This window comes from Myotis nattereri, assembly GCF_964212035.1.
Source record: "Myotis nattereri genome assembly, chromosome: 9".
Classification (NCBI taxonomy): domain Eukaryota; kingdom Metazoa; phylum Chordata; class Mammalia; order Chiroptera; family Vespertilionidae; genus Myotis; species Myotis nattereri.
Window position 1 is genome coordinate 4,894,739 of NC_138084.1, and position 24,071 is coordinate 4,918,809.

Sequence of the window (24,071 nt, forward strand, 5' to 3'; positions counted from 1 at the left end):
ATAATTACCAATTTTTTTTCATGCCTTCTTATCTCAATCCTCATAATCAGCCTATGAGATAAGTAGTCTAAATTTGACAGATGAGGAAACAGACACTGAGAGATGAAGTAACCTCCATAGCTTTGAATATTGGAAATAAAATTCAAACTGAGACAATATAAATCCAGACTTGATCTTAACCACTTTTCCACTCTGTTTCCTGGATTATATAAAGAAAAAAAATATATATAATCATTTTGTAAGTACTAAAATGTTATCCTCACATAAAGGACTATTTTCATTATTCTTTACTCTATATTACTGATACCATTTCTACTCAGCAGGGAAAACTCATATATGGTGGAGCCAGAAGACCTATGTGCCCAAAAAATGGAATTTCCCACAATTTCCAAAGTTCAAGCCTAGGGCTGCCAGTAAAGAGATATCCCAGTGTCTGATCTCAGCTGCTTGGGATTAGAATGACCGGAGGTTGGAGCCAGAGCCTAGTAGACTATTTAGACTAGAATTGCAGTCAAAAGTGAAGAGAAATAGTTGGTGCCAACTGCAAAGTTACCAAAGGGGAAATACTGTTCATGTCCTGAGAAAAATCTTGCTGATTCTCCATGCCCAAGGCATAGCAGGTACCCAGGCTAGATTTGATGGTGTTCTGGGTTATAGACGACTTTTCTAAGTAGGCAGAGAGTCCAACTAGTGAGACTTAGGTTGCTGTCACAAAAAATTAGATTTCAATTATTCAGAGGGTTCTAACATACAATCATCTATCCCCGCAGACTGAGGGCTGGGGCATGAGAGCAAAGGAAATGAAGGACATTTGCTGGAAATGACAATCCAGAAAAGAAACTTCATGTACTGCCCTCCTGAAAGAAGTGAAAACAGCCCTCTTCTAGCTGGGGCCTATTCCTATTCATTGTTGGCTGCCCACTTCAGAAACAAACACCTTACATGAATTATCTCATCTGAAATAAAGATTACACAAAATAATCCAAAACAACCACATAGTGCCATAGCTGGTTTGGCTCAGTGGATAGAGCGTTGGCCTGAGGAATGAAGGGTCCCAGGTTTGATTCTGGTCAAGGGCACATGCCCGGGTTGTGGACTCGATCCCCAGTAGGGGGCGTGCAGGAGGCAGCCGATCAATGACTCTCTCTCATCATTGACATTTCTCTCTCTTCCTCGCCCTTCCTCTCTGAAATCAATAAAAATACTTTTTTTAAAAAAAAACAACCACATAGAAGTAGTGGTTCAACGATTTCACAAGGTTATTTTCCAACATGAAGACTGCAGTCATGAACGGCAACTCGATGTCCCTGTAACTATTAAGCTGATGGAATCTTGTAGATGAAGGGACAGACTCTCAGCCCATTTTTAGGTGATCACAAAACATGAAGTTATAGGCAATATGGGATAGTGGGGAAGACACAAGATTTGGAATTGGAAGACCAAGGCTTGAGTCCTAGCTCTGCCTCTTATTAGTTATTAAACCCTGAACAACTCATTCAGCCTCTTCATTTCTCAGTTTCTACATCTACAGATGGGGATCCCACCTCTTCCTAGAATTGTTGTGAGCACTGAATGAGATAAACTCATAAACTCTAGAGTATTATATAAACATTAGCTATTTTGATAGAACTGAAGTTTCTCCATTAAAGCTTCACTAGAAAAGCAAATTCAAGAGAAGGAAACTGGTTAGCTTTCATGTCAGTGCAAGATCTGACAAATCCCAATAAAAGAAATCTTACCTTGGAAATACCCAATAATTAGTCTTAAATGACACATTGGCACTGATGTTAGATTTTTCAAGGTTTTAGTAATTTGTTTCATATAAAGAAAAATCTGGGTCAGTGCACAGAACCTAAAGCAGGACTGAATGCTATATGAGGGTAATTATATTGTCTATGGAGGCGGAAGGAGATGATAATAAGGAAGTACAGTCACCACATTTTTCTGGTGTTATTTGATGGGAAAATCTTGTTTCCTACCTAAAAAGAGCTTATAAATAATTTTAACTATAATAACTACTATAAAAAAGGATAGGGTGATATGGACAGGACATATTACAGAGTATCCTAACCTAGAATGGAAGTCAGGGAAGCCCACTATAAGTTACTCCTATCTGAAGGATGAGTATGACTTAGGAGTGCACAAATGAAGATGCAAGAGTCCTCAGTTGGGAGCAGCATGGCATTTTCAAATGAGACAAGTATAGTAACCTGAAACATAGGGGACAGTAAGGAAGTTCTATGAGATAAGACTCCAAATGAGTCAATCACCACACATTTCAGAGCCTCAGGCTCTATTCTATATCAGGCACTGTTCTGAGCACTAATGTATTGGGTAAAAAGAGAAACATGAACCCATCTTTAACGGCTCACACTTCAGGAGGTGTGGAGAGAAACAATCTATATATATATAAAAGGCTAATATGTAAAGCATCCCCTTGAGAGTTTGACTGGGAGACTCAGAGTTTGATCACTCATTATGACACGTGTGCTGACCACCAGGGGTGGCGTGGAACGAAGGAAGGCCCCAGCTGGCAGCCAGAAGGAATGCTCTGTCCAGCAGCTGGAAGGCCCTAATCAGCCCTGATTGCTGGCCACACCTAGGGACCCTACCTGTGCATGAATTTCGTGCAGCAGGCCTCTAGTAAACATATCTATATTAATAATAGAGGAATATGCAAATTTTCCAGGACTCCATCACAGTAACGACCAAACAGCAGGCTGTGTGGGGCAACCAGGCCACCTGGGGGGTTAGTGAGGGATGACCAAATGACTGAACAGCAGGCTGCGTGGGGCGACCAGGCTGGCAGGGGGGCAGTTAGGGGTGACCAGGCCAACAGGGGGGGCAGTTGTGGGAGACCAGGCCAGCAGGCAAAGGCGGTTAGGGGTGATCAGGCTGGCAGTGGGGGCAGTTAGGGGCAATCAGGCAGGCAGGCAGGTGAGCACTTAGGAGCCAGCGGTCCCAGATTGTGAGAGGGATCCCAGATTCCAGAGGGTGCAGGCTGGGCTGAGGGGACCCCCTGCCCCGCGCACAAATTTCGTGCACCGGGCCTCCAGTAAATAATTAAGTGTAATCTGAAGTACTTTAAGTACTATGTAGAAAATAAAATAGGGTTTTATAGTAGTGAAGTGTGACCAGCAAAGGCCTTTCAAAAGAGATCATAACCGGACGAAACCGGTTTGGCTCAGTGGATAGAGCGTCGGCCTGCGGACTGAAAGGTCCCGGGTTCGATTCCGGTCAAGGGCATGTACCTGGGTTGCGGGCATATCCCCGGTGGGAGATGTGCAGGAGGCAGCTGATCGATGTTTCTCTCTCATCGATGTTTCTAACTCTCTATCTCTCTCCCTTCCTCTCTGTGAAAAATCCATTAAAAAAAAAATCATAACCGAGTTGAAGCCTTAATGGAAAGAAACAACCGTGCAAAGTCAAGGAAAAAAGCATTCCAAGCAGAAAAAAACAGTAAGCACAGATGCCCTGTGACAGGCGAGTTAGTGGATGGAAAGGTCAGTGAGACTAGAACATAGAAAATGAAGAGTAGAGAGAGATGAAGTCAGAGAGACAGGCAGGAGCTAGATCACATAAGGCCTGTAGACCATTACAAAGAACTCCGATTTTATTTTAAGGATTTTATAAAAAGGAGTGAAATGATTTATGCTTAAGAACATCACTCTGACTACTGAGAGGAAGATGAACTGTACGAGAAGAGGACAGGCAAAAAGACCAGTTAGGAAGCTTCTGTCTAGGACAAAGATATTGCTGGTTTGGACTTCAGGATCTTAGTAGTTATTGAATACTTAAATTTGAGGCATATTTTAGACTGATGGATTACATATGGGAATCAAGGATGTCACTTGACTTTGGCCTTTGCTATGAGGTAGATATTGGTACAGACCCTTTACTGAGATGGGGGAGGATGTTAGGGAAAGAGATTTGCAGAGAAAAACCAATAGTTATGTTTTGGTTAAGTCTGAGCGGCCTATTAGACATCCCAGTGAATATGCTAAGGGGGTGGGGGTGTTCCTTAGTGTGCAAGGGATGAAAATATACATTTGAATCATCAGTATTTAGGTGGCATTTGGAGCTGTTGGAACAGATAAGATCATTTAGGGAGAAAGCATAGGTAGAGAAGGGATGAAGGCCTTTATTAAGACAGGTGATGAGTCTATAACAGTGGTTCTCAACCTTCCTAATGCCGCAACCCTTTTAAATACAGTTCCTCATGTTGTGGTGACCCCCAACCATAAAATTATTTTCGTTGCTAGTTCGTAACTGCAATTTTGCTACTGTTATGAATCGTAATGTAAATATCTGATATGCAGGATGTATTTTCATTGCTACAAATTGAACATAATTAAAGCATAGTGATTAATCACAAAAACAATATGTAATTATATATGTGTTTTCCGATGGTCTTAGGCGACCCCTGTGAAAGGGTCGTTCGACCCCCAAAGGGGTCGCGACTCACAGTTGAGAACCGCTGGTCTATAAGCTTCATCACCGGTTTATCCTAAGAGCAACAGGAAGGAGTCTATCCTAAAAGCAATAAAAGAAAGGACATGATCACATGAATCAGAACCCCTCTGGTGTAAATGTGGGAATGACCCAGAACAAGAGCAGATGAAGAACCAGCTAGGAGGCTCCTGCCGTTCCAGGCAGAAACTGATAGCAGCCAGGTCTACAATAATCAAAGTGTAAGATGAAGATAATGGACTAGTTTGGAAAATGTCTGGGATGATGCCTACTCGTGATTTGGTAACTCGATGAGGTGAGGGGCAGGCAAGGATCAGTCCTAGTTGCCTGAACTGGGATAAAACATAAACGCAGCACTTTTAAAAAGGAGCCTTGGAAAGGAAGTTTTTGTTGTTGTTAATCCTCACCGGAGGATATTTTCCCATTGATTTTGAAAGAGTGGAAAGGAGGGGGAGAGACAGAGAGAGAAACATCTATGTAGGAGAGAGACAATGACCGGTTGTCTCTCACACCAGCCCTGACCGGGGCGATGGGTGATGATGGAGCCTGCAACCGCGGTGGGTACCCGGATCCGAACCGGGACTCTTCGGTCCGAGGGCCGGCACGCTACCCACTGAACCAAACCTGGGGGACCTGGGGGGCAGGTTCCATCCTGGGGCGCGTGGGAAGCAACCAATCCGTGTGCCTGTTTCCCTCACATTGATGTTTCTCTCTCTCTCTCTCCCTCCCTCCCTCCCTCCGTTCCACTCTCTAAAAATCAATGAAAAAAATATCCTCCGGTGAGGATTAACAAAACAAAAAAAACAACAAAAAGAAGACGTGATGTGACAAGAACTACTTCAATGGAAGACCCGTTTACATGGCAACTGCTAAGCCTGGGGAAGGGTGGGGATAGATCAAAATGAACACGTTTGTTATCAGGGAAAGTCTTTTAACGAGGGTGGGTGTGCGGAGCCGGGGGCAGGCTCAGCAGGCTGGAGTTGTGCCCGGAGCAGCATTTCCCCTGGGTGTGGCCCGGAGAAAGATGGGTCCCTGAGGTCTGGCCGACAGAGAGTTCCTCGCCGGCCTGTGGCAGGGGAGTCAACAGCCCCGCAGAGGCCGGCACTTGGCTCAGGCCCACAGCCGCCACTGCACCCCTTGCCGGCCCCACGCCCCGCCCAGCTCCCTCCATCCGGGGCGCCTCCATGATGATGAGGCCCTGCGGTTGGCCCAGGGGGTGCTGGGCGTCCCACGGGGTCCAAGGGCTGGGAAGGTTACATTAGCGGGCGGCTGCGGAGTGGTGGGGTTGGGCCGGGCCGGAAATCTCCCTGGGGATCAAAGAACGACGAACTGGAAGAGAGCACCGGGCCTCTGGGGGCCGTTACCTCACACCCAAGGACCTCCCAGACCCAACCAGGCTCTTTCTCGAAAACTAAGGGCTCTTCGCCCCTCATAAAGGTGGCCTCGGCAGGAGTACTCACCAAGGAATGGTCTCTGTAAAAGGCGGGCGTCGACCTCGAACGAAGCGGAGTTACAGGGCCCACTCGGCGACCGCCCGCGCCCTCTGCCTGTGGTACTAGCCCGCCAGAACTTTCGGCGCACGCGCAGATGTGCTCCCTCGCCCCACCCACCGGGCGCGAGCGCGCAGGTTTGGCGACGTTGCTTGCGTGCGTGCGTGCGTGCATGCGTGCCTGCGTCCAGGGGTCAGAGGTCGCGCGAGGCGGAGACCCAGAGCAACTCAGGCCCCGCCTGCGGGAACTCAGATGCGCAGGCGCCTTTCAGCAGTTCCCCAGGCGTGTGCACTGAGTGTTCATTTCTCGCCTACGGCACGCCCGGCGTGGTCAGGTCCGAAACTGTCCACTGCAGAGCCCCTACTGTATGCAGAGCATAGTGCAGGCATTTTCGGTACACGCTCTCCTTTCATCCTCACTGCTGTGCTGTACCAGTAAAGCAGCCACGAATATCCCAATTTTAAAGAGGTCTGGAGCCCTGGCCAGGTAGCTCAGTTCAGAGCATCGTCTGATGCTTCAAGGTTGCGGTTTCTATTCTGGTCAGGGCATATACAAGAATCAGCCAGTGTTTATCTCTCTCTCTCTCTCTCTCTCTCTCTCTCTCTCAAATAAAATATTAAAATATGTCTTTATCGATTTCAGAGAGAAAGGGAGAGATAGAAACATCAATGATGAGCCCTAGCTGGTTTGGCTCAGTGCATAGAGCCTCGGCCTGCGGACTGAAGGGTCCCAGGTTCGATTCTGACCAAGGGCACATGCTTGGGTTGTGGTCTCCCTTCCTCTCTAAAATCAATAAAAAAATGTTTTTTTAAAAAAGAAACATCAATGATGAGAGAAAATCATTGATTAGCTGCCTCCTGCATGCCCCCTATTGGGTACGGAGCCCACAACCCAGGCATGTGCCCTTGACTGGAATGGAACCTAGGACCCTTCAGCCTGCAGGCCAATGCTCTATCCACAGAGCCAAACTGGCTAGGATTATCATAAATAAAGAGGGGAATGGGAGCAAATTGTGGAGGCACAAGGGCTTGAACAGAGAGCTATGTGGTTCCAACTCCAACTCCAAGCACCTTCCCTCCCACTTCCCGCTGATCAAATTCTGACCATGCTGTGAATTATTAAGTGATTCCGTTCAATTCGTTCCCACATTTGGCTGGTACGGCTAGAGGTGTTAGGTGTGCTGCCTTCCTGATAACAGGCCTGCCAATTTGGAGATACCCCGTGGAGGCCTCTTATCCCTATAGTCCTGCATTCTCCTGCCTCCACCTTAGCTGCCCGTCTTTCCTCTGCCTAATGTTAAGGTAAAAACATTCAAACCTATACAGAATTTTTGTGAGTTTATTTGAGCCAAACTGTCGACAATTGCCAGGAAGCAGAATCTCAACCAATTGGACGTAGGTGGGTTACATGAAATGCATTGGTGCTAGATTAGAGAGGCAGAAGAAGGCAAAGCGGGATTGGATAAAAAGTCAAATGATAGACACATGCGTCTTTCACTTAGGTGGGTGCAGAATAGTTAATCGTCAACAATTAACATGGTAGCAATAACAAGGAAACACATTGGGTTGTGCCCTGAGGGGTATGGAAAAAAGGGAAGTTACAAGTCACCTGGACATTTCTATGAGGTTATTGTAGATGCAAAAAAACAATAGGCTCAGTTAAGGTAAAGACTGACCTTGTCAGGGAAGATACTGGCCTAGGACGTGACTACCCACCATCACTGCTTTTACTTAAAGTTTTAATTTCAGACCATCCTTGTGGTTACTTTAGGTCTTAGAGTTTGCAAAACTGCCATGCAGGCCTTCCCTGAGCTTGTCAGGTTAGCATGTGGCTCCTTTCACCCACAATGCAATGCCTCCCCTGCCCCTAAACCTACCTCACTTTAAAACACTACTCCCACATGCTGTGGACAGGAAAGGCTTTCTAGGGACAGTAACCTTGTAACCGGACAAACAGTGGGTCTGTGCTGCCTGTCACTACGGGAGCCAATGAAGCAGGGACCAGGTTGAAGCATATATGAGCGTTGATTCCAATAATGCCGGCAGTATGGGAGAGCGGTTGGTCACCCACAAAGATCTGCTCCGACCCCCCTTGCCAGTTGGTTGGTTATATACCCACGAGGGAGAAGATAGCTACGTGCAGCTGCAAGCCACAGATCCAACATGGACAGGGGAGGGGAGAGCCTGCAGTCCGGCCTTCAGAAGCTCAAAGTCTAATAACAAGGTGGTTCATCTTCTGTGATGTTACAAATGACGCAGTCCGTTCCTGGGACCTGAGAGTGGCCGGTATTCCTGAGGAAAATTCCCGGAAGGGGTCAGGGTCAGAGTTCGGGTGGAGCAACCAAATCAAAAGCGGTCATGGGTCTGTCCTTAAAATGTTTTCCTTTTCTGTGAGTCACGGACCCATCTGGGCTCCGAGGCGTCTGGTCTTTTACGGGCCTGTTTCATCCTCCAGTTTCCAGGGCCTGTAAGAAAACGTCTCACCTGTCATTAGTAACGTGAATAATCACCAGACAACTGTGGCTCTATTCTTTTTACATGCGCCTCCCCTCTAATAACCTCACAGGGTGATCTGACAATACATCCTGGACAGGACAGGTGTGGTAAGTAGTCCTGCCCCAGGCACATACCTTTTTTAGTAAAAGGTTTACTGCCCCTTGTTTTTGTGCATCTACATTAACACACCTTTGCAATAACCCAACCACCCTCAAGAAAGCAGCTAATCTTGTTAACCATCCTGCAATTCAACCCCTTTCCCACCCTCATGTGATCTTTTTAAAAATATATATTTTTATTGATTTCAGAGAGGAAAGGAGAGAGACGGAGAGAGAGAGGGAGATTGAAACCTCAGTGATGAGAGACAATCATTGATTGGCTGCCTCCCACACACCCCACACGGGACCGAGCCTGCAACCCAGGGCATGTGCCCCGGCCGGGAATCAAACCGTGACCTCCTGGTTCATAGGTCAATGCTCAACCACCGAACCATGCCAGCCCGCCCTTTGTGCCTCTGACCTTTCTTGGCACAGAATAGAAGTTGACCAAGTTGATAAGACTTGAGTGCCAGCACAGGGCTGCCTGGGAACCGAGAAACCCTTCTCGGGGTGCAGTGGGGATGGGGTGAGGCAGGGTAAAGGAACCAGGCTTCTGGTGAGGCTGGAGAGCACTTCTGTACCTGTGCTGTTTACTTGTAATCTACTTGGCTGGATATTATTTGTACCTAAGACGGTGGTACAGAACGCCAGGCGTCTTCGATGGCCACCTGTGTGATGTGCATAATGAATTCCTGCGGAGGAGGGCCCCTGCCCCCTGCCGGGTGTGAAGGACAGAGGAAATCACCACTCTTTGGACACAAAGAGCCTTCAGTTTCCACCATCCTGGAGGGAAACAGGCAGAAACCCCGAGGATTCCAACCAGAGCAGAGGGCTTTATTACAACGGGATGGCTGAACTTCCCACAGGAACGAGGGAGGGTCAAGTGAAACAGAGGGAAAAGGAACACACAGGCATTTTGATTGAGTGAGATGGAACCGGAAATACGTCCTGGCAGACATGAACACACACTGCTGTCCAGGTGTGGGAACGGCACCTGGAGAGCCCGAGGTGGTTTCTCCGTCCACGTGGCCCACTGGCACTTCCTGCTTGAGGAGGCCGGCAGCCCCATGTTGGCCCCCGTTTTTTGTGATGAGGCCAGGGCTGCTTCCACTGGGGCTCTGGCTGAGGGGCCATAATGGATGCATCACGAGGGAGAAGGAGGAATTCTCACCTGAGAGCTCAGCAGACCCCTGGGCCAGAGGAGGGGCAGAGCCAACACGCGAGCAGGAATATTAAGTGCCAAAATTAATAAATAATACAAGAATAAACTCCCACTTTTGCCCCACCCTGTGTGAGCATTGTTCTAGGCCCTTGGGGATGCCTTGGTAAACGAGACAAAATCAACTGCCATCATGGAGATAATATTGAGGTCAAACTAGATGGTAAAATTGTTTGGGGGGCTGTTCAAACCTGTGACATCATCTGAGCATCAGCCGGACGGACGTGGAGCTTGCTTTAGTGAACCACCCAGGACTGTTCTATGGATTGACTAGAGAGGGGACAGACACTGGCCACCACAGATAAGACGGTGGGTGAGGGGGCCACCTCTGGTGACTGCCTTGTCCCTGGGGATTTTTTAAAAATATATTTTTATTGATTTCAGAGAGGAATGGAGAGGGAGAGAGAGATAGAAACATCACTGATGAGAGAGAGTCACCAATCGGCTGCCTCCCGCACGCCCCACACTGGGGACCGAGCCCACAACTCAGGCATGTGCCCTGGCCGGAATCGAACCCCGACCTCCTGGTTTATAGGTAGATACTCAACTACTGAGCCACATCGGCTGAGCTGGATTTTTTTTATTCTTCAAACTGATACTAAATTTTTAAAAATTTACATATAGTGTACGTATGTAGATATTTACTGTTTTGGGTGTATAAGTGTATGATTTTTTTAAAATGTTTTTTTAATTGATTTCAGAGAGAGGAAGGGAGAGCGAGAGAGAGTTAGAAACATCAATGATGAGAGAGAATCATGGTGGGCCACCTCCTGCATACCCCTACTAGGGATTGAGCCCAAAACTTGGGCATGTGGGAGCCCAAAACCTGACTGGGGATTGAACCATGATCTCCTGCTGCATGGGCTGACACTCAACCACTGAGCCACACCAGCTAGGCAAGTGTATGATTTTTAACGCATGCATAGATCATGATGGAAAACAATTTTATCACAAAAAGATCCCTCAAGTTGCCCCTTTGCAGTCAAACCCTTCCCCCGCCCCAACCCCTGGCAACGTGTTCTACATTAATAAAGTTTTACCTTTTCCAGAATGTCCTATGAACGGAGTCGTACAGTATGTAACTCTCAGAATGGGATTCTTTCTCTCAGCACCGTGAATTTAGATCGATCCATGTCGTTGCTGTGTCAGCAGTTCATTCTTCTTTATTAGTGAGTAGCATTCCATTGTATGGATAGACCCCATTTGTTTATCATTCACCTATTGATGACACATGAGTTGCATCCAGTTCAGGGTGATTTTGAATGGAGCTTCTATAAGCATGCGCATCCTGGTTGTTGTATGAACTGCAGTCTTCATATTTCTCAAGTCATACCTAGAAATGGGATCGCGGGGTTATAGGGAAAGTGTACGTGTGACTTTATAAGAAACGACCACCCTGGCCGGTGTGGCTCAGTTGGTTGAGCACTGTCCTCTGCACCAGGATGGAACAACAACAGGAATGATGAGGAATTGGCGGGGGGGGTGGGGGGGGTGGGTGGGAAACATCTCAAAGGCAAAGGCACAAAACGTTTTCCTCTGCATAAAACCTGGAACAGGGGAGACGAAGCTTAGCAGCCAGGAGCCTCTTGCCGCCTGCCTGCCGGTCTGACAGCGCTGGCATATGTGCTTGAGGCCCGTTGTCATCTGCTGAGCGTTGCTGTTAAAATGTTCCAGTGTGTGGAGCCAAGTGAGAATCCAGATTAGTCTCTTTGGCACTGTAAGCTGGTTTCTGAGTTGGGGTACAGGTTTATTAATTCTCCAGAATCCCAAGGATGCATGAAAAATGCTCAGTATCATTAGACATTAGGGAGCTGCAAATTAGTTGAGATCAACCCCTAGATACCATGAACACCTATTAAAATGGCAAAAAGCTTAGAAACGGAAAATACCAAGTGCTGGCAAGGATGCAGAGCAAGTGAAACTCGCATACCCTGCCAGTGGGGATGTAAAATGCTGCTCTGGAAAATAGGTTGGCATTTTTTAAAAATCCTTTTATTGATTTTTTGAAAGAGAAAAAAACATTGATGTAAGACATATAGATCGGCTGCCTCCTGCAGGCCCCCTACTGGGGATTGAGCCTGAAACCCTGGGCATGTGCCCTGACTAGGAATCCAACCAGCGACCTCTTGGTACATAGGACAATACTCAACCACCCAGGTCTCTGATGCATAGGTCTGGGAAGGAGGGGGCCTGAGAATTTGCATGTGGAACCTGAAGGTAAGTTCCTAGGTGCTGCTGCTGCTGGTGCGGACCACCCTCAGGGAACCTTGGATGTGGCTGTGGTCATAATTCAGGTGCTTTCCTTTCCGTTCCCTGGGCTGGGCATTCTCAAGGGGCGGTCATTGCTGCCGTTTATCACAACAAAACTATTTTAATTGCTTTAATTGTTTCCTTTGACTCGATAATTTCCCTTCTGAAGTCTCGCCTAAGAAAATAATTCAAAATGTAGTTAACCATTGCTGCACAGAGATATTCATCATGAAGTTGTTTATATTGATAAAAAATTGGAAACAGCCCAAGTGTTCAATAAGGAATGGATGGTTGAGTAAATTATGACATATCCATGAAATTGACCTGTTACACAACTATTAAAGTGATTGTTTTATGGAGTAGTTAATGATATAAAAAGTGCTTATGATATCTATTAAGAGATGTATCCACCCTTTTCCCCTACCATCTCTAACTCATGTGTTCTCCATCTCTGTGACTTTATCATGTTGAGAATGTCACGTAAGCGGAGGCATACAGTGTGTGGCCTTTTGAGGTTGGCTTTTTGTTTCACTCAGCATAATGCATGCCCTTGCGTTCCATCCAAGTTATTACGCGTATCTATAATTCATTCCTTTTTATCGTGGAGTAGTAGCCAGTGGTATGGATACATTTCCCCCTTGCTTTTCAAATTTCCTGCTGAACATGACATATTTCAATTCTTAGGAAAAGGGGAAAACACGGGGGGGCGGGGGGGCAATGCAGAAAGAAGTAGTTCATGCCTTCAAGGAAATTTGGTGTTGATTTAAATAATAGAATTTTAGCCTTGGAGTGCCCTCAGCTGGCATCTGGGCAAATTCTTCATGTGGTAGAAGTACTCCTGGCAATGCCCTGACAGGTCGTTGTGCAGCCTCTGTGTGGATGCTCACAGGGACAGGGAACGCACTACCAAGTAAAGCAGCTCATTAAATTGACATAAAATATGCCTTCTTCCTGGACCTTGGGCATGACTGAGAGAAGATCTGTCACAGGTTTCCCTGCCTGGAGTCTCTTTCCTGTCCCCTAACCAGATAAATACAAGCTCAGGACCGTGAGAACGCCTACAAGAGCCTGAGCAAACCATTAGATACACTAGATCTAGGACTGGCCTCTCCAGGGAGCTTTCAGCATTCACTGGCTTAGAAAAACAAGGTGCTGCAGACATTTTTTAAAAAGGATGAAATTTGCACGAAAACGCACACAGAGACCCACGGTCCGCCAGGAGGAGTCCTTTCTGCATGGTAGCAATGGCCCCGAGGCACTGAACGCTAACTAACGGGAGGCTCAGAGTCCGTCCTCGCTCCTGTCCCAGGCAGCAGACCCGAATCTCTTGCTTTTCCTCCAGCCTTCCTCGGGGACAGGCTCTAATCCGTCCATGGTTCTGATTGTTAATGAATTTTTACTTATTTTTCTCTCTTTAAAAAAAAAATGTTTTTATTGATTTTACTTTTTTAAATATATTTTTATCGATTCCAGAAATGAAGGGAGAGAAAGAGAGAAACATCAATGATGAGAGATAAACAATGATTGGCTGCCTCCTGCACACACCCCCACTGGGGACCCAGCCAGAAACCCAGGCATGTGCCCTAGCCAGGATTCGAACTGGTGACCTCCTGGTTAATGAATCAATGCTCAACCACTGAACCACACCAGCTGGGCCACCCTGCTTTTATTGAAGTATATCAGACAGAAGAGAAAAGAGTGCAGATCATAAACATACAGCTCACCGAATTGTCATATAGTGAATACGTTCATGTAACCAACACAAAGATCAAGAAACAGACTATATCAGTACCCAGAAGGCCCCTCATGTCCTCCTGTAGGTGCTGTCCTCCAACTGTAACCATAACCTTGACTTTTAACAGTGTAGATTCGGGTTTTTTTTTCCTTCTATTGTTAGACTTTATATAAACAAATTATACAAATTGCCTCCTCTTTTGTGTCTGGTTTCCATAGCCTGACATTAGGTTTGTGAAGTTTATTCATATTGTTCTAAGTGGTTGTAATTTGATCATTCTCTTTGCCATGCAGCATTACCTTGAGCAAAATATTACACAATGTATTCATGGTACTATGGATGGAACATTTGGATTGTTTTCAGTTTTCTGAAATGTAGGTATTATTGATATAAACATTCTTTTTTTAATTTAAATTCTTTATTATTTAAAGTATTACATGAGTCTCCTTTTCCCCCCAATGACCTCTCCCCACCCCCCCACCCCCACCCCCAACACGTGCCCTCTTTTTTATCCAGTTGGGTGACAAATAAGCATCTCAAAGTTAACATGGCCCAAACAGGATTCCTGGGCCCCCCGCGCCCCCCTCCACACACACACTCACACACACACACACACACTCACTCACACACGCACTCACACACACACTCAGTCACACACACACTCACACACACACACACACACTCACACACCCTTACACACACACTCACACTCACACACACACTCACACACACACTCACACACACACTCAGTCACACACACACTCACACACACACTCACTCACACACACACTCACATACACACACACACTCACACACACACACTCTAAGCTCCTCTCTCAATCTTTCCTGGTCCCTGGTGCTACCAACCACCAAGTGCTCAGGCCCCAAACCACAACATCATACTTCCTTCCTCCCTTTCCCCACATCCAACCGTGAGCACATCCCATCGGCTCTATCTGTGACGCACACCCTGAATCTGACCTCTTACCACCGCCCCGGCGCGGCCACCACCATGGCTCACCTGAACGACTGCAACGGCCTCCTCGCCGCCCTCCCCGCGTCCACGCCTTCTGAAGGCCCGAGGGAGCAGCCTCCTTGGCCTCTTCCCGCTTCGGGTGGCCCCACATGTTGCGTGGCGTGGGGCGGCCGAACTCCAGTCTCCGCCTCTGTCTCCACGGGGCCTCTCTCTGTGTCTTCTCGTCCTGTCATTGGTGACCTGCTTTCACTGGTCATTGGCTTTAGGGCCCACCTGGCTAATCCAGGACGACCTCAGCTTCAGTTCCTGAACTTGATTACATTTGCAAAGACACGTTTTCCAAATAAGGTCACAGTCACAGTTCCGGGTGGACAGATCACCAGGGAGCCACCGTTCAACCCACTACAGGTGAATGGGGGGGGGGGGGCAGGGGGGAGGGGAGACAGCTAAAAGAGTTTAAATTGGGTTTAAACTTTAGTCCTCCAGTGAGCGATTACCTTTCCAAGCATAGAAGACTTTCTGGCCTGCGCACACTGGCGAGTTCAGCCCTGACTGTCCACGCGTGACTTCAAAGGTGGTTCTGAGGAGGCGGTGGCTGCCGTGTGCTTGCTGCAAGGCTAATTTGAGGCTGTGTGTCTCTAGGGAAGGAGTTGGGGGGCGGATTTCTCAGCCCCAAACCCACCAGTTCCTCTCTGTTCACTGCTGGGGGCATTGCCACTGCCTGGAGAGGGGACAAAGCTGTTCCCTTCTGAAAAATGCCTCCCTCAGAAAAAGCCAGCTGCTAGTGTTGGTGCTAAATCCAAAAGAAGGACCCAAGGAAGTGCTGGTTCTCACCCAGGGTGGCGGGCAGCCTCTCAGATGGATGCCCTGAGCCCCCTCCGGGTTTTTGTGTCCTTGTGTAGCCCTCTCTCCTCGAGTGGGGGTGGGATCCAGTGACTTGCCTCTACTGGTAGAATAGTCACCGTGACAGGATGTCGTTTCTGAAATTAGGTCACAAAGAGACTGTGGCTTCCATGTGCTCACCTTTCCTTGCTCTCACGCCAGCTTAGAGAAGCCAGCTGTATGTGGCGCTGCCATGCGGAGAGGCCCACGCAGTAAGGAGCTTACCTCTCCTGCTGACAGCCTGCAAGAACCTGAGCTCCCCAGTCCAACGGCCTGCAAGGAGCAGAATCCTGCCACCAACCTTGTAAGCGAGCTTGGACGTGGACCTTCTGAGGCCTGCAGACAGCCCTCACAGAGAGCTTAGAATTGAATTCCCCAGTCGAGCCTTCGAGTGGCTGCAGCCCTGGCCAATATTTTGGCTGGAGCCTGTGTCCTGAGCCAGAGGCACCCAGCGAAGCCACGCCCAGATCCCTGCCCCCACAGAAATGTGAGAGGATAAGCTTCGGAGTAATTTGTTATGTAGCAATAGATGCACTCGGATACAGACTCTTCCCATGTGGAAGGCTCCGGCAATGGTGATGGCTGTGTTTACAAATCGGGGCTTCACAGACATTAGCACATATCCCTCCAAAATCGACATTACTTCCGCCTACTTCTTCGGTTCAGTTTATATATATTTTTTAAAAAATATATTTTATTGATTTTTACAGAGAGGAAGGGAGAGAGACAGAGAGTTAGAAACATCGATGAGAGAGAAACATCGATCAGCTGCCTCCTGCACATCTCCCACTGGGGATGTGCCCACAACCCAGGCACATGCCCCCGACCGGAATTGAACCCGGGACCCCTCAGTCCGCAGGCCGACGCTCTATCCACTGAGCCAAACCGGTTTCGGCAAGTTTATATTTTTTAAACAAGCAGAATATCAAGCTAGAGTAACAGTTGCACATTCTATTTTTTTTTTTCTGCTTAATATGTTAAAGCATTTTCTCATCTCATTAAATATTCTTCAAAGCATCCTTTGTTCTTAGGACCTCTTCAGTCATCATCATATGAGTGTACCGATGCTAATTTAGTCACACCCCTCTCTTATATGTTATAAACTTAAGGAAGGCTTAAACCTTCTAGGGTCATGTCTATCAGCCTGTGACTGCCCCTGCATGCAGGGCCTACAGGGAGAAGATGGGGAGGCAAGATTGCCTGTGGCCCTATGGTCCTGTTGTTGCATCAATTCTATGCCCTTTCCTAGCTGTGTGACCTTGAACTTGGTACCTAACTCCCCTGGCCTCAGTTTCCCCTTCTGAACAGTGTCATTAGAGGTGTCACTGAATTAACCCAAGTAAGACAAGCAGGTGCCTGACAAATGTTAGGTATAGAGACACAAGTCAGACCCTGGTATCCTCATCCCCCATCGAGTCCTGGTCCATGTGCGTTGTATCAACTCTGGTCCCTCTAATTAACATCTCGGCTTCCCTCCCACCAGTCTGCTCTCCCCAACCTCTGGTGGCCCAGCTCTGCTGCCACCCACAATCCTGTGACCATTGCACCGACGCTTGCTGGGTGACCTTGGGCAAGTCCATTCTATCTCTAGGCCTCATCTGAAATATGGGAGGGGGGTTAGCTTACGAGGTCTGTGAGGGAGTGCCCACACCTAAGATTCTAGACCAGTGGTTCTCAACCTTCCTAATGCCGCGGCCCTTTAATACAGTTCCTCACGTTGTGGTGACCCCCAATTTCATTCTTACAAATTGAACATCATTAAAGCATCGTGATTCATCACAAAAACAATATGTAATTATATATGTGTTTTCCGATGGTCTTAGGCGACCCCTGTGAAAGGGTCGTTCGACCCCCAAAGGGGTCGCGACCCACAGGCTGAGAACCGCTGTTCTAGACCATTCCCTCTTCTTTCAGAGGCCCTTCGTTTTCAATAGTACGAAGTACAAGCAGAGCTTTAAACCGTTAGCCAGAGCAAAAGGAATCAGAAAACACTTTATTTACCATAACAACGTGCAGAGACTTAGGCTCAGCATCCTGGAGGGTGTGTAACACTCGCTAGCGTAGTGTCTGCTGAACGTCTGGGCGAAGAGTGGGACCTTCTCCTCTGAAGCCCCTCACAGCGCTTGTCCTGGGTCTGAGTGAGTGAGAACCCCAATCGGAGCAGACACCGCAGCTGAGCTCCAGCCTGGTCCCTGGTCCCCAGTCCCTGTCCTTCCAGGAGCCATCAGACCAAGGAACAGTGGGGTCACTGACCAGGGGGGCCTGGGGGCTGCACAGGGATGGGGTGGTGCTGAAGAAGACACAGGTCTCACTCCTGCCAGGTTCAGGCCCAGCGCTTGCTTAAACATAACCTCGCACCCGGCCCTTCCCTCCCTCCTTCCTCCAGCCCTTTGTGCACCATGTGCAGGGCTCTCTAGTACAGCACCCCCCTCCCCCCTCCTGCCACGTGGCCTCGGGGGCAGGAGGGAGGCAAGGAAGCATTTGGGAAGAGCCTGGGAAGCGGACCCTGCAGAATCTCCCCAGGCCTCAGTATGGCGATCGGCACCTCACCTGCAGAAACCCCCGGGGAGACGATTCCGGGCTTCTCCCCAGCCCCCTCCCCCCACAGGTTCAGTTCTGAAACTGAAAACCCTGCTGGAGGAAGATAGAGTCCCTTCCGGGCTCCCGCCAGCTTCTCCCCACCCCGGCTTGGACTCCGGACCTCCTGGTTAGGACAAGGTTTCGGGAATGCAGTGCTCTGAGGCCCGGGAATCACAACACGGAAGGGAGACTCCTCCCTGCTCCCAGCACTTAGACGTCTTCACACCAGCCTGCAGTTCTGGGATTTCAGCCCCTAAGGCGCCCGGGCCAGGATCCCACCAGCAGAGGAAGGGGCAGATGGTGGCGTTTTAGGCCCCAAGAAAGGCTGTGTGACCTTGGACACGCCGCTGCCTTCTCTGAGCTTCTGTCTCCTTCTCTGAAAAAGTGACCATCTGGACTTTGCAGGATGACCATGAAGTTGAGATAGGATAGCGGTGGTGACAGGGCCTGGTCGGTGGCGGGCACAGGGACGGCCTCCTTTCCCTGGGGCACTCCTGGGCCAGCTGGTCAGCCAGGAAGGGCAGCCCCCGGGGGCCATGGAGGAGACGCTGGGTGCCACGGCCGCTTCCCGCGCCTGCGGAAGGGCCGGCCCAGCTCCAGGGGCCGGGTTAGAAGTGGACTTGCGCAGAGGAGAGCAGGGGGAAGGCCTGGAGCGGGTGGGGGCCGAGGTCCGCACTCAGCCCCGGCTGGTCTGCTGCCGAGAAAGCAGGCTTGTGCCCCATGTCCTGCAGACAGGCCGGCCCCAGGGCAGCCGAGGGGCTGAGCGGTGAGGGCACCGGCTTCCCCCAGCTGAGGTGCTCCGGCCCACGGGGCTGCTGAGCGGCAGGGTGAGCTGATGAGTGGGGTGGGGGGACTTTGAGCTCGGAGGAAGGTGCCAACAGGCTGGAGCCAGGGGGTGAGGCAGATGGGGCCGGGCTCGGGGACAGCTGGGCAGAAGGTGCAGTAATCGTTGTAGGGCCGAGGGGCAGCCAGGGCAGAGGAGGCAGGAGGAGGCCAGGGGAGCCACGAGGCGGCGGATGTGGAGAGAGAGGCTGAGCCGAGGGAGAGGAGACTGGGGTCTGGAACAGGCCTGGCTGCTCCTGGCAGTTATGTGGCCTGTGAGGCTCGGGGTCCAGGGGCCGCCTGGCCTGGCCCCAGCAGCCGGGGGGCAGAGGAGCCCAGCAGGAGGCACAGCCCATCAGGCACAAGCGCTCATGCATGTGCAGGGTCCGGCCCCACCAGGCCAGCTCCGCCCGCAGGCCCTGGATCTCCTGCCGCAGAGCATGGTTGTGTTTCTCCAGCGCCTCGTGCTGCTGCGGGGAGAAGCAGAGGGGCAGGGAGGGAGTCAGCCAGCACCAGGGGCTCCCACGAGCCCTACTCACCGCCTCCCATCGCCAGGCCCTCAGGATTCTCAACGAGGGAAAAGATACCACCGCACACCAATGTGCAAGCCGGGGCCCTGGGCTACCTCTGGCCAGCCCCCCACAACCACCCCCAAGTGGCCCCCCATTCCACCTCCTCCCGGGGCTCAGTCGTGCTTGCGCCTATCCTCAATTCCCCCGGCCAGCGGCCTCTCCCGGCCTGCTATTTCCGCTCACCTGGGAGCTCCACCAGCCTCCTAACGGGGGCGACCGCCCAAACCACCCCGTTTCCTTGGCCCGAGGAACCATTGGGCAACTGTGTCATTACCAAACACAAGAGCCTTCAACTCCCTGTGCGTGGTGATCCCCGCTCACACTTCCAGCTTTATCTCTGGACTTTTCCAGCCCCTCCATGGACCCTGCTTCCTCAGAGCATTTCCTGTCTCCTCTGTCTGGACGCTCTTCCAGCGCCCCCTCCCCTGGGCCAGTCCTGGTGATGACTTCTCATGCTGCAGAGGCCCCTACTGTCCCGGACACCTCCAGGCTGCTCAGCGCCCTGCTGGACCCCCCAGCGCCCTGCCAGACCCCCCAGCGCCCTGCCAGACCACCCCCCCAGCGCCCTGCCGGACCCCCCAGCGCCCTGCCGGACCCCCCCAGCGCCCTGCCAGACCACCCCCCCAGCGCCCTGCCGGACCCCCCAGCGCCCTGCCGGACCCCCCAGCACCCTGCCGGACCCCCCCAGCACCCTGCCGGACCCCCCCCCAGCGCCCTGCCGGACCCCCCAGCGCCCTGCTGGACCCCCCCAGCGCCCTGCCGGACCCCCCAGCACCCTGCACTCCCACTGAAGCCAGGGTTCTGTTCAGCATCCCTGATCAGCTGGGGTCAGGTTCTGTCCTGCTGGGTTCTGAGAACCCACGGGGACAAAAGTCAACGTGCGCTTCTAAACAACCACTTGTGAGCAGAGGTGGCAAAAGCAGAAAGAACTCTATTTCTTGGGAGAAAAAGGAGACACGTGTAATACTTTAAACAATAAAGATTTTTTTAAAAAAGAAGGAACTCTATTTCTGCGCCTCATGAGGCTGAATGACTTCCTTTGGTTCCCTCCCTCACTCTACTCTTGTGGACACTTTTTTAAAGAAGAAGTTGCAAAAGTGTTTTACATAAAAATGTTGCTTAGGTCATGGACTCCAAGTCCTAACAGGCGCCGAAGCCACCAGCAGCCCGTCCAGGCTGGTCTCTGCACGTGGAATGACGTTTTAAAAATGTCATTAGGTCACCCTTCACTTAAATTCTCCAAAGGTGTCAACTCACCTCCAGAAATGGAGTCATTCACTCATTCATTCATTCATTCATTCATTTGCCACCTTAAGCTGCTCACATGTCACCCACTCAAGGAGGGCGTCCCTTGTTAGGTTTCCTTCACCCACCTGCCCCCCTGGCTTCCCTGCTTTAATTTTCCCCGTAGCGATCACCACCTGACATCCCAGGCACCTCATGAGCCATTCATTCGTCTGCCCGGCTCCCCGCTACCAATATGAGCCCTGGGGAGGGCGGGAGCTTTTGGCTGCTGAGTTCACAGCTGTGTCTCCAATGCTTAGACCCACAGCCGTGCGGGGTCTGCTCACAGGTGCGGGCGGGGGAAGAGGCCGCTGGGCAGGTAAGCGCGGGCAGGGTCGGGAAGGGCAGAAGCCCCACCTGGTGCAGGGCGTCTGCCTTGTCCGTGTGCTTCCTCCGGCTGCGCTGGGCAGACGCCCGGTTCTTCTGTTTCTTCTTCAGCTGCCTCTGATGCCCCTCGGGGTCCTGCAGGCCACAAGCAAACGGTTCGGGCCCCGGCAGCGGCTGGTGCCTTCCATCCTGGCCTAGTGTAAAGCCATGCCCTACCCGAGTCAAGTCCCCAAAGGTCCCCTTTCCCCCAGAAGCCACCTCTGGGGGAAAGTCCCTTGGAGCCCACACCCCCCATCGCAGGCAGGGCCCTCGTCGGAATGCCGGCTTTACTCAGTGTCACTGTCCTGCTCACACCTCACGTTGGGGGAGGACAACCGAAGAAGCTGAGAGGCTGGGATTCGAACCCGGACAGACCTGACTCCACTTCCACACTCTCTTTATCAGCTATGTCGCTCTGGGCAAGTCACTCACTTCTCTGAACCAAACTTATCCATTCCATGACAAAGCAGGTGGCCCAGGGCCAGCCAGGCGTTCATAGGGGTCAGCCTCCCACCACTGTTATTTCCACAGTCAGATGGTTTCCCTATCGGCCAGCTCCACTGTGGGGGCGGGCGGGGGGGGTGAGGAGGGGGCCTGACCCTGCTCCATGAGCCCATGCTCAACTCAGGCCCAAAGGTGGTATTCGCCTACTCAACTCATTTATTGAGCACCTACTGTGTGCCAGGCTCTGAGCTAGGGGGACACAGCAGGGCCCTTTCCTTCCCTGCCCTCAAGTTGCTCACATTCTAGCAGGGCAACAACCTAGAATGAATGCAGGAAGTTGGTTCTGATGAAAGAGTGGACTCAAAGGTGGACAGCTGTGACCTTTCCCTGCCCCTGGACCCCAGATGAAAGGTCCAAGATACTTAGATGAACTATTTAAGCCAAATGCCCAGAGCTGTGGAAGGTCAAGCAAGAAGGAATGTTGGCGGCCTTCACTCAGGTTCCTCCGGGAGGTGTGTTCTGAGTGCAGGGAGCTCCGGTGAGACCCTGGCCTCCCTGGCTGGGGACGCTCCGCTCCTAGGTCCATGGCCACAGCAGGCCCATTCCAAGTGCTGGGGGTGGGGGACTGAGGAGTCTCGGGGGAGGGGAGGCTGGAGCTTGGGGGAAAGATCCGCAGTGAGAGAAGGGGGTGGCCTCGGGTCCTGGGTCTTGGGAGAGGGGCAGGGCCTTCAGGAGAAACCACTCTGGATAGTTTGGGAAGGTAAGAGAGGCTACCCTAAGGGCAGTGAAGGGAGAACAGGTGGGTTAGGAGAGAGGGCAGTATTGAGGCCAAGTCTAACCTGGAGGCTGGAGCTGCAATGTGAGAGCTGGAAAGCCCTCATTCTGATCCCTGAGGAAACTGAAGCTGTGGGGGTGCGTGGAGCCCAGCCCCTGTGCCCATGTACAGCGCTGGGATGAGGAGCTCTGACCCTATTCTCCCCACCCAGGCATTGGAGACCCTCAGGCATATGTCCCTTCTCCTCCCCGCTCCCTGGATCCCTGTACTCACCGTCCCCGTCAGCAGCCCTTCACCCCCACAGATGTGCATGGCTTGGGCAGTGGGACAAAGGCTCACATCTGGTTCAGGGTGTCCCTCGGCTGCTGTGACCTCCCAGTGCCCTCTGGGAGCCCAAGGAAGTGGTGGCTTTTTCAGTCCCCAGTGGCCACTCCGCCCCCGGCAAGACGAGTTTCAGTTTCTTCTAAAGCCACGGGCTGCCCAGAATCCCTGGCTCGGGTGGCTCACGTGGCTGGAATTTCCTAACATGCACTGGCCTTCCGGTTGGGCCACTTCTCCGGGAGGAGGGCAGTGGAGGGGGGCAGAGGAGGGAGATCAAAGCCCAGGTGTGGGGTGTTCTGGGGGAGGGAGAGCAGGCTGCCAGGGCAGAGTCAAGGGAAGACAATGGGGACGCTTAGGACAAGCATTTGGGACCGGCTCAGAGGGAAGGCGCAGAGGGGCTATGGGGCCGGGAGAGCCCAGGCTCACAGCCCCCCTCTGGCCCACGGGAGCTATGTAGCGTTGAGAAGGTGATTCCCCCTATCTGGGCCTTAATTTTCGTCTCCTGTAAAGGGGGTTAGGAGATGATACAAATACCCACTCACAGGCTTGATGTAGGAACCACGGGAGATAATACAACCACCCAAACCATCTGAGACCAATGTTGAGGCAAAAATCACCAGTGGCCCTTACATAGGAGAGCAGATGCGTACATTATCGGGTTCTCATTCGGCAGACCGCGCAGCACCGGAGAACGGGGTCAGAAGCACAGCTGCCAAGCCAGCTGCGAGGCTCAGGTAGGTACCTTCACCGTTCTGTGCCGCTGTTTCCAAATCTGTAACGTGGGGGTAGAAATAGTTTTGTCGTGAAGATTGAGTGAGTTAGGGCAGGTGAGGCACCTACCCCGCGCCTGCTGCAGAGCGAGGGCTCCATAGCTGTTTGCAGTTGCGATCCGCTGGGAGAGTCAAAGCTGCACTGGGCATCGTGCCTGTGAGTCCGTAACCTCCCGCTGTGTGACAGTAACAGCGGCCACAAGATCTGAGTATAACTGTGATGGCGAACCTTTTGAGCTCGGCGTGTCAGCGTTTTGAAAAACCCTAACTTAACTCTGGTGCCGTGTCACGTATAGAAATTTTTTGATATTTGCAGCCATAGTAAAACAGAGACATATTTTTGATATTTATTTTATATATTTAAATGCCACTTAACAAAGAAAAATCAACCAAAAAAATGAGTCGCGTGTCACCTCTGACACGCGTGTCATAGGTTCGCCATCACTGGAATATAACGTCTGTAAGGTTTACAAATATGCATATGTAAATATGTAATGACAGTGTAAACTGCTCAGGAGAAAG

At 50.8% G+C, this 24,071-nt stretch overlaps 2 protein-coding genes across 2 annotated transcripts in view; both read right to left on the reverse strand.

Moving 5' to 3' along the window:
- The window catches only part of MAJIN (membrane anchored junction protein), a 28,520-nt gene extending 23,987 nt beyond the window's left edge, over positions 1 to 4,533 (reverse strand). The window contains exon 1 of the mRNA XM_081099427.1: positions 4,466 to 4,533. The gene's annotated coding sequence lies outside the window, so the exon portion shown is untranslated. The remainder of the gene's footprint in view (positions 1 to 4,465) is intronic.
- A 13,044-nt stretch (positions 4,534 to 17,577) lies between these two features.
- On the reverse strand, positions 17,578 to 22,821 carry BATF2 (basic leucine zipper ATF-like transcription factor 2). Its single transcript, XM_081099803.1, has 3 exons — positions 22,732 to 22,821; positions 21,231 to 21,335; positions 17,578 to 19,487 (listed from the first exon to the last, which is right to left on the reverse strand). Exons 1-3 carry the CDS (start codon positions 22,768 to 22,770, stop codon positions 18,804 to 18,806), a joined length of 828 nt encoding a protein of 275 aa, XP_080955929.1. The 5' UTR covers positions 22,771 to 22,821; the 3' UTR covers positions 17,578 to 18,803.
- Between the last annotated feature and the right edge of the window lie 1,250 nt (positions 22,822 to 24,071).

What these genes read in the sequence shown, in the direction of transcription:
- BATF2 (XM_081099803.1), bottom strand. Translation starts at nt 22,770, where the DNA reads ATGCACATCTGTGGGGGTGAAGGGCTGCTGACGGGGACG. An exon ending in AAGGGCTGCTGACGGGGACG is followed by an intron (nt 21,336 to 22,731) that starts GTGAGTACAGGG and finishes TGTGGCCTGCAG; the next exon opens with GACCCCGAGGGGCATCAGAG. An exon ending in AGGCAGACGCCCTGCACCAG is followed by an intron (nt 19,488 to 21,230) that starts GTGGGGCTTCTG and finishes TTCTCCCCGCAG; the next exon opens with CAGCACGAGGCGCTGGAGAA.